General features: G+C 36.7%; 1 protein-coding gene across 3 annotated transcripts in view; it reads right to left on the bottom strand.

Moving 5' to 3' along the window:
* Window positions 1-610: 610 nt before the first annotated feature.
* egh (beta-1,4-mannosyltransferase egh) overlaps window positions 611-18,776 on the bottom strand; it is a 166,787-nt gene continuing 148,621 nt past the window's right edge. For all 3 annotated transcript variants that reach the window (XM_069820844.1, XM_069820843.1, XM_069820842.1), the window contains exon 3: window positions 611-8,400. In XM_069820844.1, the coding sequence (XP_069676945.1) occupies window positions 7,828-8,400 (573 nt within the window). In that variant the 3' untranslated portion in view covers window positions 611-7,827. The remainder of the gene's footprint in view (window positions 8,401-18,776) is intronic.

Genomic DNA, 18,776 nt, shown 5'->3' with positions numbered 1-18,776 from the left:
ACACGTTGGTCTTCAAGAATAGACTTTATGAAAACATTAAGGTATTCATATGCCAATGTCATGAAAGCTGTCTCCAAGATTACATTACTGTCCAAAAATGGCAATGAGAGAACTGAAGCAGCTGGTTTGAAGAAGTTGGGGAGTTTTGAATTTGTTTTCCAAATATTATTACATTTAATTTTTTTTTTCAGTTCTGTTCACCTACTTTTGTTTAAAAAATGGAATATTTTTCTATGCTAAATTGTTTTATTCAAATTATATGTAAAAAATAAAATTATGAAAATACGAAAAAAATGACAGTAATGAAAGGGGCCCAGATTATCATTTTTTGCTGGGGGCCTAGCTATAAAAAGTTACGTCACTGCTTATTTCATTCGAGTTTTAATATTTTAAATGTAAAATAAATTTATAATTACTTGAACTTTTGTAGTTTCAATATTTTAAGTGCTGTTGCATCATTTTTAGAGCATAATCCTAAGGTAGACATATTTACCATAACTACAGCAACTTTAAGTTAATTTAAGGTTGTTAAATATTATTTATATTAATAAGGGGTTCGCTAAATTCAGATCATTGTGAAAGGAGTTAGTGAGTCGAAAACGTTTGGGAATCACTGATCCACACAAATATATTTTGCATTAACAAAATAACACAGTGTACAGTCAAAGGGTGTTTTCAGCAAGAGACTGAATAATTTTAAACACAAATGATTTACATTTCTTTTGGAAATATACCTATAATAAAATCTTCAAAAGTAAATAACTCGAGACACACTTTTTGACTATGGGCCTTTTTTCCAGAGAACACCTCAATTGTTGAATGTATAGGTAAATTTCTTTAACAAAAATAAAAAAGTGAAGTTTTACACATATTAATATTTTGGTAACCTATTGTCCATGTATTTCAGTCTCACATGCTCATGTTGAGTGGATATTTCAGTTCTGAAACATAGAGAAGAAAAAAATTAAAGAAAGAGATGTTTCATACAGCTCAGAGAAGCTAAAGTTCAAGTTATTCTGAATGTTATACATAGTTATAATTGTTTGAAACAACATGGCCAGCACAAACTGTGTTATTACCAATCAGTAACCTCCCACGTATTTTTACTCATATAACACAATTGAGTACCTCAGTGGAAAAACGGCAGATCCCAACCCGCCGTCAAAATGCATGTTTCACTAGAATTGTACACTACTATGATCTAGTAATATGTTGAGAAACTTGTTGTTGTGTTGGGATATGTCGTTTGGCTGTAATCCGTATTCTTCACTTCTGCAAAACTGCTTGCCGCGCTCTAGCCTAGTGGATGATCGGCATATCCCAACCAGTCTCAGAATGGCGTCCATAATGAGTGGAGTGGCTAACGATGTTGATGTCGAGCAAAGTGAAGTTGCTGCTATGAAAGCTAGAAAACGAAAAATATGTAGAAATAGAGGGAGAAATATGTAAATGCATCGCACAAGCACATGTTAAAAAAGTGTAGGGTGAATTTGGTCTCGTGCTGTCGAATGCCTCGAGTCAGTATGCCAATACAGTAGCCTTACCACCAAACAAAAAGACACACTCTTTATGGAGTTCTATGATATGGGGGATTACAACAGACAGAACACCTACCTTTTTGGCCTTATTGAAAAATATACGAAGAGGAAGGCTTATAAAAAGACAGAGTAAATCCAGACTATTCACAAAGAAACTGGACTTACAAGTACTGTGTTCTTTTAACAATCGGCGAGTTCCTGTGTGCCAGAAAGTCTGTTGTCAATATTTTGTGTGACAGTATGGAGACTGCGAACAGTACGAGGTACGCCTATTATTATTATTATTATTATTTTTTTTTTTTTAACAATATTTTCTTTAAGTCCGGCATAAACTTATCTTATTTTACAATGTGATGTTTTTATTTCATTTTACTAGATGAACGTTTTCGGTTTTTTAAACCATCTTCAGATCACTGTTACCTCTATTGAACTCTTGTGTTGATATGAAATGGGTTACATTAACCATATTGTATTAAAACGTAAAATATAAATATGAAATAAAACATTAATGAACACACATATTTAAAATGACATATTAAATTAAATTAATCTAAGTTAAAGGTTTGCAGCATATACAGTCATTTCAGATGCGAAATAATTATTTTCTTATGACCTTATACACAGTGACTATCATGAGACTGCATTTACAAGTAGTTGTTTTATAATTATAAATCAGTGAATTCGTTGGAAAGGATATGCAGCATCATGCTTGGATTTACGCAGCGCCCAGGAGCGGTCTTGTGGTCTGAAAGGTATGGCGGAGATGTATCCTGTACTGAAGCCGGACGAGCCACAAGTGTGGTAGGGCATTACGTTTACAGAATGTGTTTTCATTAATGTTTTATCTCATATTTATATTTTACTTTTTAATACAATATGGTTAATGTAACCCATTGCATATCAACACAAGAGTTCAATAGAGGTAACAGTGATCTGAAGATGGTTTAAAAAACCGAAAACGTTCATCTAGTAAAATGAAATAAAAACATCACATTGTAATATAAGATAAGTTTATGACGGACTTAAAGAAAATATTGTTAAATTTAAAAAAATTATCGGAACAAAAATGGGTATTTTTATCATCATCATTACCATTATTATATTATTATTAATTTTATTATTATACGTGTTTCCTGTGAGAGTTTTACACGGTTTCCCCATTCCAGGTGAAAACATTAATACGACACCGTCTCCAAAGATGGTATGTCTCACACCTTCACAAGATCAGCGAGGTGGGCATACAAATCGGCCACACAAAATCAAAGATGAGGACAAAGAAGAGATCAGGAAATACATACAGTCATTGCCAAAGTACCAATCACATTACAGCAGATCAAGAACCCCACATAAGACGTACATCTCAAGTGTCCACTCTATTCAGGAAATATTTAATTTGTATGAACGCCACTGTGTTGAAATTAACCGACTGCCTTTAAAGGTAAATGTGTACAGAGATATTTTCAACTCTGAGTTTAACATCGGATTTAAACTTCCAGTAACCAATACATGCAAGGTTTGTGATGCATTTTCTGCGCAAAATGATGAAAATAATCCTATCAAGACTGAGCATCTATCTAACGTGGATGCTGCAAAAAGCGATATGAGGCAGATATCGAGTCAATTAAGGGAGAGGACAGTGATGTGGTGGTGTTGACGACAGATTTACAACAGGCACTACCAACACCACACATTCCGACAGAGACTGTCTTCTATCTTCGGCAGTTTTGGACGTACAACTTTGGTGTGCATGTATGTCATACTGGTGAGGCATTTATGTATGTCTGATCAGAAGATTGTGCCTCCAGAGATTCAAATGAAATTGGATCTTGTTTTCTCAAGGCCATCCCTGCACTTACTAATGGAAGATGTAATCTCATCGTCTAGACAGATTCGTGTGCAGGACAAAATAAGATTTCCTTATTATGTCTTTGTGGGTTCATTTCGTGAAAACAGGTGTTCTTGATAGTGTTACTCATAGGTTCTTTGTATCTGGGCACATACATGGCTTATCGCGACTTTGGTGTGATCGAAAGGGAAAAACGTCACACCCAATATGTTTATATCCCTGACCAATGGTGAGACCTAATTGTGAGCGCCAGAAAGAAGAAACCATTCCATGTGATACATATGGAAAAGGAAGGCATGAAAGATCTGTCTCTGTTGCAGAAAAGCCTTGTGTACAGAAAAAAATCAATCACAGGTAGTGCAGTAACTCTCAGGGATGCTACCTCCATCTTTGTAAGTAAAGATGAACTTGAGATTATTGGACTCAGTTATACGTATGGCCATCAAGATGAGTGGATAAAAGTAAACACAAAAAGAAGGGGTCGACAAGCAAGCACAGTGACCACTTTCAACCTCAGATACCCAAGTGGCCACTGCATCAAGCTGTCCAAGTATAATGACCTAATGATACTCTTTCCACTGATTCCTCTTTTTTATCATGACTTTTACAGGAATCTTAAGACTGTAAATTACACAAGTACGGGTGAAAACATCGAATTTATTGATGATGAGACAGAGTTGGAGTAGTCATATATATGCCTGTAATGCTATCTTAAATTTTGAAGAAATACTGATACACTATGTTTATATCTATGGCACTACCGATTTGCAGTCGTATTTGTACATCTGTCTTCTTTCCTCTAAACCAGATTTGATATATGTATGTCCTATACACCAGTAGTAATTTACAATAAACTTTAACTGCAATTATCTCACAATTGCTTTAAGGTGAGATCTGCCGTTTTTCCACTGAGGTACTCAATTATTATATTTTTTATTTCATATTGCAATTACATCTTCCTAAATGTTAATCCCAGATATCAATTCTTTGCCTTCTTAAATTTTATAATAAGAAGTGACTGTTAATAATGTAACTACTTTAATGGTGGAAAAAATGTTACCTTTTTTTTATACTATGCTTTAACATGCTAGAGTATAGTCCTGATATGGTGCACATAGATTTTTCTCTTATAAGTTCCTATTTTCCTTGAGCTAAATGTCGCAACTGTGCCTTACTGGCATGAAAACCTGGCAACCACCTCATATCGTATCTGACATCTTGTCCTGGAGAAAAGCACTTGTCGAAGATCCAACAAATAGGTTGCCCTTTCCTTACCTTCTCTGATGAATAGAGATCAAACAAAGCTCTGAAATGTTGCATGTTTATGCGTATATGACATTACGCAAAAAACAATGCATGCCATATTTGTAACAAATAATTGCGATTAGAAGACATCATAAAGGAATGGCCAAAGACTCTGCAGAAGTGAGAAGTGTTACTTTAAATTATAAATTGTCGGCATATTATTTTAATATTAACATGCTTTGTTTCGGTATTGTTGTCAATACACCAGATTTATATTTTCTTAAAAAAAAAAAAAAAAAAGGCAAGTATCACTTTCTATCAGTGTATATAATTAATACTGAAAAATACAATTAATGCAATGCTAACAGTCTTTGAAGAATGACTTTAAATTTTGGCCTTACTAGGTCTGATGAATAACATTTCACACAACATATTTTCACCAGACAATTCCTGATGGTGACGTGAACAGTTTATAATTGTGGTATGTTTGCTTAATGACGTATCTTATGTCGTTTTCTTTCAGTTCACACAATTGTGCAACTCACAAAATTAAACCACACTCTGTCAGATATGCAAAAGTAAATGTACTTGATAAATTGTATACTATTAGAAATAGTCTTACATACAGTAACACATAACTTTAAATCATGATTTGATAGCTTCACAAGTGAGGCGAAATGATGATTGATATTTTTTAAACAAGTGGTGTACAAACAGCAATTTATTCTAAGAAAACCTTAGATTTTCTTTTCGTTTATCATTAGAGCACAGATATATTATTAAAGATTCACTAAGCACAAGTAAACTTCATGGGATATTACATACTGTGTATTGTGACTATGAATCAAATACAAAAGAAGAATGAAAATCGACAATCTCACTGCTACTACAAATCACTCCAAGATATATTATGTTCAACTGTTGAAAGTCTGCAGTGATATAGCTACTAAGTACAACTCTTTGCATTATAATAGCATTACACTGTAATAATGCGGAGTGGTCAGTGTAACAGATGATGCAAAGCAAGTTTCAACTCCTGCTTCTTACTCAATGGCATTAATGTTTTAACACTTGATACGTATTTCAGAAGGTAAAGCTAACCAATGTTTTTCTTAACCAACAAAATTTCTGCTCAAGCAGAATGAACACAGAGAGCCTTACAAGGAAATGAAATTACTTTCTAGTCAAGATGTGAATGTTACCATTAAAACCCGAAATCTATCAAAAGCAGTTTCAACTAGTTTTAAAATATGTAGATAGAAAGTGAGTTTTCGTAAGGTCTTGAATCAGTAGCAGGTTAGGTTTGGTTTGTTTAGGATATTGTTTAATAAAAGCCTAAACAAACCTAACCTAACCTTTCACTGATTGTAGACCTTATGAAAACTCGCTTTGCATGTACTTTTGTTCAAGCTTTTGTTTGCTTAAACTAGTCTTTACTAGTTGAAACTGGTTTTGACAGATTTTGGGTTATGACGGTAACATGAATATTGTGGCATGTATTAAGTAGAATAATCTGTAAAATAAAAGTTGCGTGACGCTATAATTCAGTCTTTGCGATGTAGCTAGAGGGTGATGTCAGAAACATACAGTACAAAAACATCAGACAACAAAGTGATGTAACATGATAGGTTGTCATTGCTTTACAGCCTACAATACATATATGTATTTTATTTAGAGTCATTAATTTATTATTTAGATACAAAAGTACGATTCTTAGTGATGAAGATAACAATTTAAAAAAATACTGCTATAAGAAAGGAGGAGTGAACTAAAATAGTGCACTTGAACACAAAACTCACAATATTAATTTAAACAATGAACGAAAACAAAGACATGGCAATAATGAAACTGAACTTGCCTCAATATGAGACATATGGAGAACTGGGGGGAGGGGGATAGACTAGACTAGTGTACAGCTTGATGCATATGAGAAACTATGAAGTCCTTCAGCATCATGAGCTAATGTAACAAAACAATACATATAAAACAAAAACAAAAATGTAGTGAACTTGAAAATTACTACTGTAACATGTGGACTGATCAAAGAGAAAGAAAACTGGTGCAATGGCATGAAAGGGCCGATTAACCCTCATGAGATAAACTATTTACACATAGTCAAATGTCATTATTGACCGATATCAAGTGGATTACACTTTGCCTCAAGCTTACAATTCTGACTGCTCTTAGCAGAACAAGATGCTGTAAAATTCTGAACCACTTTTTTAAAGTCTAATTTCTACCACTTGAATATTTGCACTGCATAATGATAGACTGAACTCAATATCTAATGTAATATGGCTCAAGTTGATACATTTTAAGAGATCATTAGTCTTGATGCAGCTGCAAATATATTTAATACTGGCATCAGATAAAAGATTTTATACTTCACAAGAATATGTAAGATTTAGTTGGAAATATTTCGGAAGTGCAAATTTTCAAGACACTTAAATCTACTGATTATACAGAATTTGGACTTCTATGCCCTAAATATTAAAATGACACTTGGTGTAACTCTTTGGTTATGTCTAAGAATATATAAGTGCATGGTTTACAAAGCTTTAAAATTCAGAGTCTTTGCTTAACACATGGTACTTGAAATGAGAGAAACTGTTATACCGGTATGTGTAAATCATGTGCCACAGGTTTTGTTACCTGTGAATGGTGTTCTATAATCTTCGTTTTATAATTATATGCTCATTACAAATAATTAGTGAATAGATTTCAGAGTCATTGTTAACCAGACCATAACAAAGTACTCAGTGACAATGACGAATCTGAGATAGAGAAAACGTTTACTGATATTGAACTATACTACATTTCAATGCTAAATTTTAGGGTATAGAAATCCGAACCCCAATTCATAAGTCTTGAAGCAGCAAAATTGTACAAAATATTTGCACTGTGCAGATGATGATACACTGTTCTACATAATAATTTGGTATGAATGTCTTTGAATTCCTTTCAACATGTGGTGCAATTTTTTTTTTTTTTTTTTTTTTTTTTTTTTAGAGATCTGCATTCTTTAATCACAAGTTTTGATACATGATGCAGTTTAATGTGCTGTATGCGTCTTTAAATTTCTTCGTTGAAATTTCCTAGATGAAGAATCTGCTGTTTGCAGGAGCAGATATAATAAATCACACTGTCTGTTTGTGACAAAAATAAACTGATGTGATGAAAAAGATAAGAAAACTTGTTCTAAACTGTGATTGGTGGCTTGATTTCTTTATTCACTACATAGAAGCGATGTTTATGACCAAACAGTCCCCAGATAACGGCCATATTTTCAATAAGTATATTGAATGGTATTGTACATAAAGCTCCGCAAATGCACAGCAGAAACCGGAGCATTCCAAATCGATACAGAGAGAAAGACTTCACCACACCAAAAACATACATGTATATGTTCACAGCACCAATGAACGCACAGAGAAAGTCCATCAGAGGCGGGCAGGGAATGGGGCACAGCGCAGCTAACACGACATTGGATGTGGACATGGGCATTGTAACCCATGAATAGCAGGAGATGCCCAGCAGCAGCTTGTGTCGCAGAGGAATGGCTTTGGAATGCACAACCAACAGGATACCTTGCAGCCATCTCTTCCGTTGCTGGACAAAGTCCCAGAGAGAGAAGGGTGATTTCTCCCACATCTCACCTTCCACGAAGTTGAAGGAGTAGCCCTCTTTATAGGCCCTCATTGCAAAATAACAATCTTCGGCAACTGATCCATCCAGCCCATTATCGAAAGACACCTGTCTTTCAGCTCCTACCTGCAAACATATCCAAAATAAATGCGTAAGATAACATTTTCTTGCCTTGTAATAAGATGATGATGATGATGATGATGATAAAAATGAGTTTCTTACAGAATTTGAAAAATATATTTTACACACACTTATGTTTTTAAACAAAAATGAATTTTCGATGACTATTTAAGTAATAATATCTCATTATTTAAGTATACTTTTATATCGAAAAAAGTATAAACATTTGATGACCATAAAACTATTCACACATTGCCCAAGAAAATAATTTAACAGTACATCGAAGTAGTCTAGAGGTAGTAGATCGGATTCGTACTCTAAGGTTGCACTTCGACTAATTATAAAGTTTAGTCATTTTCGAGGTTTTCCCAATTGTAAGCCAAAGGCCAAGTCATCCCATGCAAATCCTCGGATTCATTTCGCTATCATCAATTTCAAATCCTAGGTCAGGTCCAGCAAGGAGTATTCCTGCTTTGGCAGTAAAGATTAGTATTTCACCGTCCTCACTGGAGCTGTTCATTTTCATTTTCTGGGTTATCCGAGTCATTTTACAAAGTGCCATGAAATGGCATTCCTGAGCTCATCATTTACTCATAATTTTTCGTGTTTCTTAAAATAATATTTATATACCATGTCAATTTTCATTTGCTTTTATTTATGTAAACAAGTCCATACCTGTGGAGTAACGGTCAGCGCATCTGGCCGCAGAACCAGGTGGCCCAGGTTCAATTCCCGGTCGGGGCAAGTTACCTGGTTGAGGTTTTTTCCGGGGTTTTCCCTCAACCCAATACGAGCAAATGCTGGGTAACTTTCGGTGCTGGACCCCGGACTCATTTCACCGACATTATCACCTTCATCACATTCAGATGCTAAAGAACCTTAGATGTTGATAAAGTGTCGTAAAATAACCTACTAAAAAAAACGTAAACAATAATGCATAATAGGGCCAAGGCAAAAAATTATTTTCGTACATAATTCAAGCTATATTGACACTGGTTTAGAGTGATTCATTAAATAATGGATTGAAGATTAATTTAGAAACATATTAATTATCCTTGCACAAATAACGGATTCTCGCTCGACCAAATGATCGTATTTTAATTATTTGGATATGATAGCAATTAAGAAACATATTAAACGATTTATTCTTGTATCAAAAACGTATGTTCCCTGGACCACATGATCGTATTTTAATAATGTAATTACTTTATAGTTTCATATGGTATTGTATGAGGTTGTTATGACTGAGAAACCTATTGTTGTTTTTATTTATAACAGTAGACTATAACTGACCGAGTAAATAAGGACTCGAGCTCAGAGAGTGGAAGTCGGGGTTCGAGACGGCTCAAAAGACACATGTTTTGCTAATTTACCCAGCATGGAGCGTTGTGCACTATACAGAACTGTTACCTATTAAATATACAACCTTCTCCGTGATTGCATCGTGTCTCTAAAGCGTTGTGTTATAAATTATAATTCGGAGGTTATTTGAATGATTTAAGCACATTTTTCCTTCTGTGTGTGGCGTGAGAGGATATCGTAGTTTCGTCTATTTTGTAGTGTAGTTTGGATATTAGTAAATAATGTCTTCCATTTTGTTGTTCTACTGTATATACTAGATGACATCATGCCTTGCTGTATCAAGAATCATGGCGGACAGCATCCAGGCACCACTATCTGTTTGAGGAACGGTAGTGCATGGGCGGGGGGGAGGGTTGGATTCGATTTGTGCTTCCTTCCTTTTAGTGAATAAGTGTAAGTTGGACATTAATACTTTCGGGTAGTATTCTCTAAAGAATGGTTCTATATGTTAACGTTAGGTTGGTAAGTCTATTACTTTTTATATACACTACTTCGAAATGCCAAAACAAAAGCCTCAGTTATCCCGAAACACTTCTGCCTCAAGGCAAACAAAATTCGGAGACAGTGAAGAACAACGGGATAATCGTTTACGAAATAACAATGCAAACATTTCAGCAGCTCGACCAAGAGGAACTAGCATCGAACACTCTGAGCAACTTGCCGTAGCAGAGTTCGAACTTGCCAGGCTCGAGAGTAAGATAAAACAGTGCTGGAAGTTTTTAAAAACCAACAATTCACTAAGCAGCAACGAAGTTGTATTTGAAAATACAGACCTAATAGATTTAAGTCAGTAATATAATTATTATATTTGTAGCAAATCTCAGTGCTGTTGTTATGGATCATGCAAGAGTGCGAAGTTACCTGCAATATCAGTGAAAAGAAGGCAAAACTTTATGAACTTTTTGAACAAACCAAGTTGACAGTTGAAAAACTGTGGATATAATATTCCGTAACCAGACTCCCGTCATACATGTGCAAATTGAGTACAATTGAAATAGCATGAATAAATCGTTTTGTATGAGAATACAATGTATCGGGTAAAGTATTGATCAGGTTATTAAAAGACTTCGCAAATAAGGTAATAAGATCCGTAATAAAAGAAGGTTGCTATAAGGTGTCGTAGACACGTCATACAACTGGAAAAAACACTATGATGATGAGTGGAACAGAGAAAAATTCTCTCTGGCACCGGGATTTGAACCCGGGTTTTCAGCTCTACGTGTTGACGCTCTATCCACTAAGTCACACCGGATTCCCATCCCGATGTCGGACTGAATCCTCTCAGTTTAAGTTCCACCTCTTGGGTTCCCTCTAGTGGCCTACCCTCATGCACTGCGTCATAGATGTATGACAGTGGCACAATGTCCATACATGTGCAGAGGTGCACTCGTGATCCACAGCACCGGATCGAATCCCTCTCTCAAGTGTTTTTCCCTTTGTGGCGTGACTCCATGTTGTTACCATAACAGATAAATTCTGTAGGATCAGAAATTAATTTTTACATTAGATATTCCGTTCTGTGGAACAGGTTTTATGATCGTCGCTTACGAGACTCGTATAAGCAACGGTTGTCATAATGTAGTTCCATACACGGCCGACTTGATGCTAGTTTGCTTCTCCTTTAAAAGCGAAAGGAGCATCAAGTCGGCCGTGTTCCATAACATCGAGAATTTTGTAACAGCAAGTATTTTGTAGTATGTAATGTAACAGTGGTGTTTTGGAACAGGCCGTTACGTTATTTTATAATCATAACTCATAATGTAGTTCCATAACATCAAGTATTTTTTGTGACGGCAAGTATTTTGGAACTGCAAGTATTTTGTATAACAGGAGTACTTAATGTAACAGTGATGTTTTGGAACAGGCCAGTGAGCATAGAGCTCACTGGAAGAGCCACGTACGACTAGTACGAATGTAAGTGGTATTTAGGAACATGTACGTACGTACGACTAGTATGCAATATAACAATGGTGTTTAGGACGCTTAATTATCACATACTTCCCTGTATTCCATGTGATGCAGTACGATGTCATAATGAGTCGAGATGTGAATTCCTGGAAATGAAATCTTTTCTAATGCTAAACTGAATTCGTAGATCAGGTTTGTTCGAAGCAGGAAATGTAATGCAATTTAAATTATTTGTAAATTGGTCACGAAATCGAAATGGATTCCAGTGGTAAATAAAACCTAACCTATTCTTCCTCTTCTGCTTAGCTGAAGGTCACAATAGTGTTCAATTTCTCCAAAAATTAGTAAATAAAGGCTATAATCATTTCGGCCGTGCTAAAATTCATATTAATAATGTACCGTCATGAAGAATAACAATCTCATTGTAATGAAATATGAAAATTTACCGTTTTACTTTTTTTTAAACAAAATAACTTCAATAATACAGTCATGTTTCAACAGACTTTAGTTTAATTTCAAGAACTGGTAATGAAAGTAAAACTGTAAAATATTTGGAAATAAAAGATAACCTATATACTTTCATCTCCCTTGATAAAATTCACAATGTAATAAACTATAATACAGGCATTATGTTATTTGATAGAATCCTATACTCAATTAACATCAGTTCCAAGATAATGTGTACATTTTTTAAAAAGACGATCTTCGTATCTTTACTATTTATGTTTTACTTTAGTTTCCAACATTTATTTCAGTACGACGAAAGGATTCTCAATTCTGCTTTCAAACAGTGGCGCCAACTTATATGAGCTTGTGGGATCCGAGACCACCCAATAATTTGTCGTGTTGTGAGATTTATTTAACTTAAGGCTCGTCAAATGTTTGAGCCCACCCACTGTTTTCCAAAAGTTGGCGTCACTGCTTTCAATAGTACCAAACATGTTCCGTTCTGTGGAACAGGCGTTATCATAATGTAGTTCCAAAGTGAAACGAGTTTTTAACCGCAAGTATATTTCGTACTAGCTCAGAGCAACACTTATTTTGGAACGTAGTATTCCAAGGTGCTGTTACTTTTTGGAACAGTTCCAAACAAGGAACGGTTCCAAAATAACCGTTATGTTATTTTTTCCCCACATCTAAATGCAGCGGTGTGCTGTCAGAACTCCATTTTGAATGAGTACCAGCTCAGTATGGGCGTCAGAGCTGATGCCTCCCCGCACCATTATGACATCTCCTTCATATGGCGTCCTTGAAGTAAAGGTGTAGGCAGCATAACGCTCCCCTGGTCTTTTCCATACCCTGTCCCTGTTATCTGGAGAGCTGAGGTTGAATCTCGATTCGTTTTTAAACAGAATTTGGCTCCATTGCTACTTTCTCCAATGTGGATACTCTCGAGGAAATTGCAGGCGAGCTCTCCGGTGATGTGGAGATAATTCCGATCCTGTGGCAGTTTTTCTTGAGGTCATGTTTGCTTCCCAGAGTCTTCTTTTGCAAGTCCTCGCGCTAATGCTCACATTGTTGCCTTTCTTTTCATGGTCATGATATCATGTTTTATCAACATTTAAACGTTTCTATTTCTCATAATATGTTTCACTGTATCTGTCCTCTGTTACTTTTCATTATTTCGAAGTCCATGTTTATAAAATCTTAACACGTTAAAATACACACTTAATTACACTGACCGGCAAAAAAAAAAAAAAAAAAAAAAAAAAAAAAAAAAAAAAAGAAAAAGAAAGAAAAGAAAATCGATCACTTAAAAAAAATACTAAAAGTCAAGTTTAAATGTAAAGTATGAAGTAATCCCAGAAATAACGTAACTGTAATTGTACTCAATTTAAAGATTACAACTTTTATGAACTTGCGACACGTAAATTCACACCTTTCACACCAATTTTGAGTCAATGACCGTCATATGATCATAAGTCTACACTTTTGTTGAAATTTTGTAAAATTTTTCACTTAACTTTCAGCTGAATATTTGTCCACTAAACCTCACTGAAAATGATGTTGATGCACAAAACTTAAATTTACACTAATAACTGAAACAAACACTCAGTATCTGGTGTGTCCCCTTCTGGCCCTAAATACAGCCGTCATTCTCTCAGGCGTGGTCTCAATTAAGGTTATGATGTCTCTCTGGTCGATATTGTCCCATTCCTCTTGGATTGCCGCCCGCAGATCACCTAAGGTCTCCGGAACAGGATTACGATCTCGGATACGTCTACTCAACCTATCTCAGAGATGTTCTATAGGGTTTAGGTCGGGACTTTGAGCTGGCCAGTTGAGACGAACAGTCTCCAATGCATCAAGATACTGTGATACACAGCGCGCTGCATGTGGACGAGCACTGCCATGCATGAATATGAAATCATCCCCAATAAGTGGAGCCAAGGGCACAACGTGAACGACGAGAATCTCGTTGATGTAGCGGTGAGCGTTGAGACTACCATTCTCGACGATCACCAATTCCGTTCGGGCCTCCATCGAGATGCCGTCCCACACTGTCACGGAGCCTCCACCGAATGGCGTTCTTGCAGACAATGTGCACTTTGCATACCGCTCTCCAGACTCTTTCCCTACCATCTGGGGATTTCAGGGAGAACCTGGACTCATCAGAGAACATCACACTGTTCCAGTGCTGCACAGTCCATTGGGCATGCTGATGAACAAACTGAAGACGGTCGGCTCGGTGCTGTCTGGTCAGATATGGTCCCGTAGCAGGTCGTCGTGATTGAAGATTTTGTTCTCCAAGGCGTCGTCGAAACGTCCTCTCGCTCACATTAACACCCCGCACATGTTGTAGTCGATTCCGAGCTTCAACTGCTGTAGTATGGCGGTTTCTTAGAACCTGGCTGACGAGAAATCGGTCACCTCGGGCTGAAGTGTTCCTTTTTCTGCCAGAACCAGGTCTTCTGGAGTAACTCTGTGTTTTCCGGAACTGTTTCACAGCCTCTTGCACCGTGGTGTATGGTGCGCCTATGATAGCAGCGGCGTAACGGAGGCTGCGTCCGTCATCAATGAGAGCGACAGCTCTGGCAACGTCTTGGGGTGACAGAGGCATTGTCTGAACTAAACTTACTGACGAAATAACAAACCATTTTCGACAGTTGTTATCAATTTTCAAAAGGGAAAGGAAGCAATAAAGCAATTAAACCTCTTCAATTGTTTATGATGACCTACCCCACATGTTCAGCACAGAAACACACTCCTTCGTTGTTAGGCGATAAACCGAAAGTGTGAAGGACGTGAATTTACATGTTAAAAGTGCATGAAAGTGTAATTTTTAATTTTAGTACGATAACAGTTATGTTATTTCTGAGATTACTTCATAATTTACATTTAAACTTGACTTTTAGTATTTTTTTTCAAGTGATCGGTTTTATTTTATTTTTTTTTTTTTGCCGGTCAGTGTAGGTAGATACGTAAAAGAGCATTTGTTTAAAATAAATTCGCTAAAATGCTTTGAGCCTATATTGAAGCCATGGTAATTCCCTAACCACTATACAAAAAGCCAATGCGCTACTATACAACCACTGACTAAACAAAGACACTCTTTTCCTACAAGATAGACTACAGTAGAGTACAACTTTCAGCTTTGCCAAACAAAGTATGTTGAATTCTGAATCTACCTAGATTAAAAGGAGTGCGGTGAAATGAAACCTATGTCCTAAGAGTAAAATACGACAAAATGAACTGCAACGAGAAAAATTTACATCTCATGTTTACGCATCAGCACAATAAGCGATACATGGTGTAAAAGATAAATTCTGAAAGTTTTTATTTGTTTACGTTACTGGCATGTCGTGATAGCGCATTGTTCAAGTGCACGAGAAAGCATTAATATGCTGCATTTGTGGTCATGTGGACTCAGAAGCAAAAATGGATTTCTGTTATAACTCAAGGGAAACGTACATTGCAGCAAGTACAGTATTGTCAATAATCACATGATTATTCATGCATTCCACAAGGAGATTGTTGAACTTATTGATCTTGTTGGCTTGTTAAGCAATGAATGAGTCAGTTATATGGAAAAAGCAGATTTAAAGATTGACACAATACATGTGAAAACACAATGCAATCATTTATCAGGTTTAGATTTGTTTAAAATGGATCTAGTACAGTGCGTTCAGCTCAGGCCTGGGCCCGAGCAGGTGATGACATGCATGCGCATTCCGCGCACTGTGTAGTAGCCTAGATCATATACCCAGATTGCTCGGCCTTATAGGCTCTAACGGTAACAACTTTTGTCAGGTTTATTATGCTGACATCTAGTTGTTACGTAAGGAGTCACGTCATAACTCTGATTTTAATTGCATTAGCGACTGTACTGACATTTCGTGTTCGTTTACGGCGGACGGGTGGTGATCCTGGCGGTTGTTCTCTTTAAAGTGCTACCGATTTTAACATAGGGATGAGCACTCTGTTATATATATTTTGTGATCTAGGGTAGTAGGTCACGGTGTTTTCGATGCATAATCTATGACAAGAGGTTATGTAATATTATGTAGGGACACTGTTTCAAGTACCAGGTCATTTAATGTCGATGGTACTGGTGATAGCGAGGTGGTATTTGGCGCCGTAGGATTACCCACATTCATCTTCAGTTGGGGATAAACTTTGAAAAAATCCAACCAGGTAATTGGGCCAAGCGGAAATCGAACCTACGTTCTTGAGTAATCAGAAATGATACAAAACACGAAACAACTGAAAGAACACGAGACAGCAGCACAACTGAGCGACTGGCCTGCCGGTATCGTCACTTAGGTACGTTCATCGTGTCGCGTGCTACTGTCCGTAGATAGAACTGAGATTTCTCGACGGATTTCCCACAGTCCAACGGTCCAAGCGAGTGGCCGGCCGGCCACACCCCTCAGTCAGTTTTGCCTTAAGTCTTCAACGTATGTGTATTGATGTTACTTATATGAGGTTCAAAACTTCTTTGGACAGTTGACTAAACAAGATCATCTTGAAGAAAGATTGTACATCGCAATCCCAAAGGTTTTATCTGCCTATGTCTGCCACTTATCGAGTTAAAAAGATAAACAGATGCCCTAGTTACGTCGCTACGCTCTCCCCTTATCGCGGCTCGAATCATAAATTATAATTATGAGGCAGTACTAAACTTGACGGTATGTGTCAGAGGAAGAACAATTGTTTATATACATCTGAAGTCTGACTACTGTAATATGTTGCTAGTCAGCGATGTATGCATTGGAGTGTCTGGCTAAAACAGAATGGTGGGTCTTAAGATTTTCAAAAGTCGAGGGTGGAGAAAATGAATGTCCATATTTTACATTTAATTTTAATAAGTAGGATAGGCTACTAGGATTTTTTTCTCTTGTACTGAGGAGGAACCCGAAAGCTTACACTGCAGCCTGAAGCTTATTGTGCTTACCAATCCTATTCTGTGAATGATACTTGTAGCCAACAGCCACGCTCTTGTACAAGTACAGCACGCTGCATCATGAACTGAATCCGGGGTATGGTATGGATCATGATGGTATATGAATTAATGATGGCAAAATGAGTCGAAGAGGCCCAACGCCGAAAGTTACCCAGCAATTCTGCTTCAGTTAGTTGAGGGAAAATCCCAGAAAAACCCCAAACGAGGTAACTTGTCCTAACCAGGGTTTGAACCCGGACCCGCTCATTTTACAGTCAGACGTGCTAACCGTTACTCCTCAGTGGCGGATTATACTAGGATTTGCTTCTTTCTTAATAAGAGGTAAGAGGTGATCCTTCAATGAGTTATGGTTGCAAATTATTTGAATTTACACATTTTCAAATAACTTGTTTCCTCCATTCATTAATACTTATAAAACTGTTCACAACATCGCGAGTTTCTAACTTATTAACTTCTGTTTTATGAGTGTGGCAAACAGTAACATGGTTATCTCTTTTGTGTCATTCCGCTTCTCTGATAAGTTTTCAGTCTTCTGACAGTACTAAATGACAGTTCTGCCTCTCATGAAGAAATTGACAACGCAAGCATAAGTCTCAGCAGAATTTCCATGTTATTGGACAATTTCCTGCAGTAAAATGTAAAAATTACTGAAAGTCAGTATTATAGCATAGTACGGTATTTTACGCCAACATTCTTACAAATGGCTTTTAAGGAACCCAGACGTTCATTGCCGCCCTCACATAAGCCCGCAATCGGACCCTATCCTGTGCAAGATTAATCCAGTCTCTATCATCATATTCCACTTCCCTCAAATCCATTTAAATATCATCCTCCCATCTATGTCTCGGCCTCCCTCCGGTCTCCCAACTAACACACTATATGCATTTCTGCGTTCGCCCATACGTCCTACATGCCCTGTCCATCTCAAACGTCTGGATTTAATGTTCCTAATTATGTCAGGTGAAGAATACAATGCGTGCAGTTCTCCGTTGTGTAACTTTCTCCATTCTCCTGTAACTTCATCCCTCTTAGCCCCAAATATTTTCCTAAGAACCTTATTCTCAAACACCCTTAATCTCTGTTCCTCTCTCAAAGTGGGAGTCCAAAGTTTCACAACTATACAGAACAACCGGTAACATAACTTATTGTTTTATAAATTCTAAGTTTCAGCTGTTTTTAGACCAAACTGGATGACAAAAACTTCTCAACCGAATAATAACACGCACTTCCCATATTTATTCTGCATTTAATTTCCTCCCGAGTGTCATTTATATATGTTACTGTTGCTCCAAGAAATTTGAATTTTTCCACCTCTTGGAAGGATAAGTCTCCAATTTTTATGTTTCCATTTCGTATTCTGGTCATGAGACAAAATCATATACTTTGTCTTTCGGGATTTACTTCCAAACCTATCGCTTTACTTGTTTCAAGTAAAATTTCCGTGTTTTCCCTAATCTTTTGTGGATTTTCTCCTAACATATTAACGTCATCGGCATAGACAAAAAGTTGATGTAACCCGTTCAATTCCAAACCCTGTGTGTTATCCTGAACTTTCCTAATGGCATATTTCAGAGCAAAGTTAAAAAGTACAGGTGATAGTGTATCTCGTTCCTTTAGCCTGCAGTGAATTGGAAAAGCATCAGATAGAAACTGGCCTATAAGGACTCTGCTGTAAGTTTCACTAAGACACATTTTAATTAATCGAACT

The sequence above is a fragment of the Periplaneta americana genome, chromosome 3, assembly GCF_040183065.1.
Source record: "Periplaneta americana isolate PAMFEO1 chromosome 3, P.americana_PAMFEO1_priV1, whole genome shotgun sequence".
Classification (NCBI taxonomy): Eukaryota; Metazoa; Arthropoda; class Insecta; order Blattodea; family Blattidae; genus Periplaneta; species Periplaneta americana.
The sequence above is the reverse complement of the archived record's forward strand: the minus strand, read 5'-3'. Positions and strand labels throughout refer to the sequence as shown.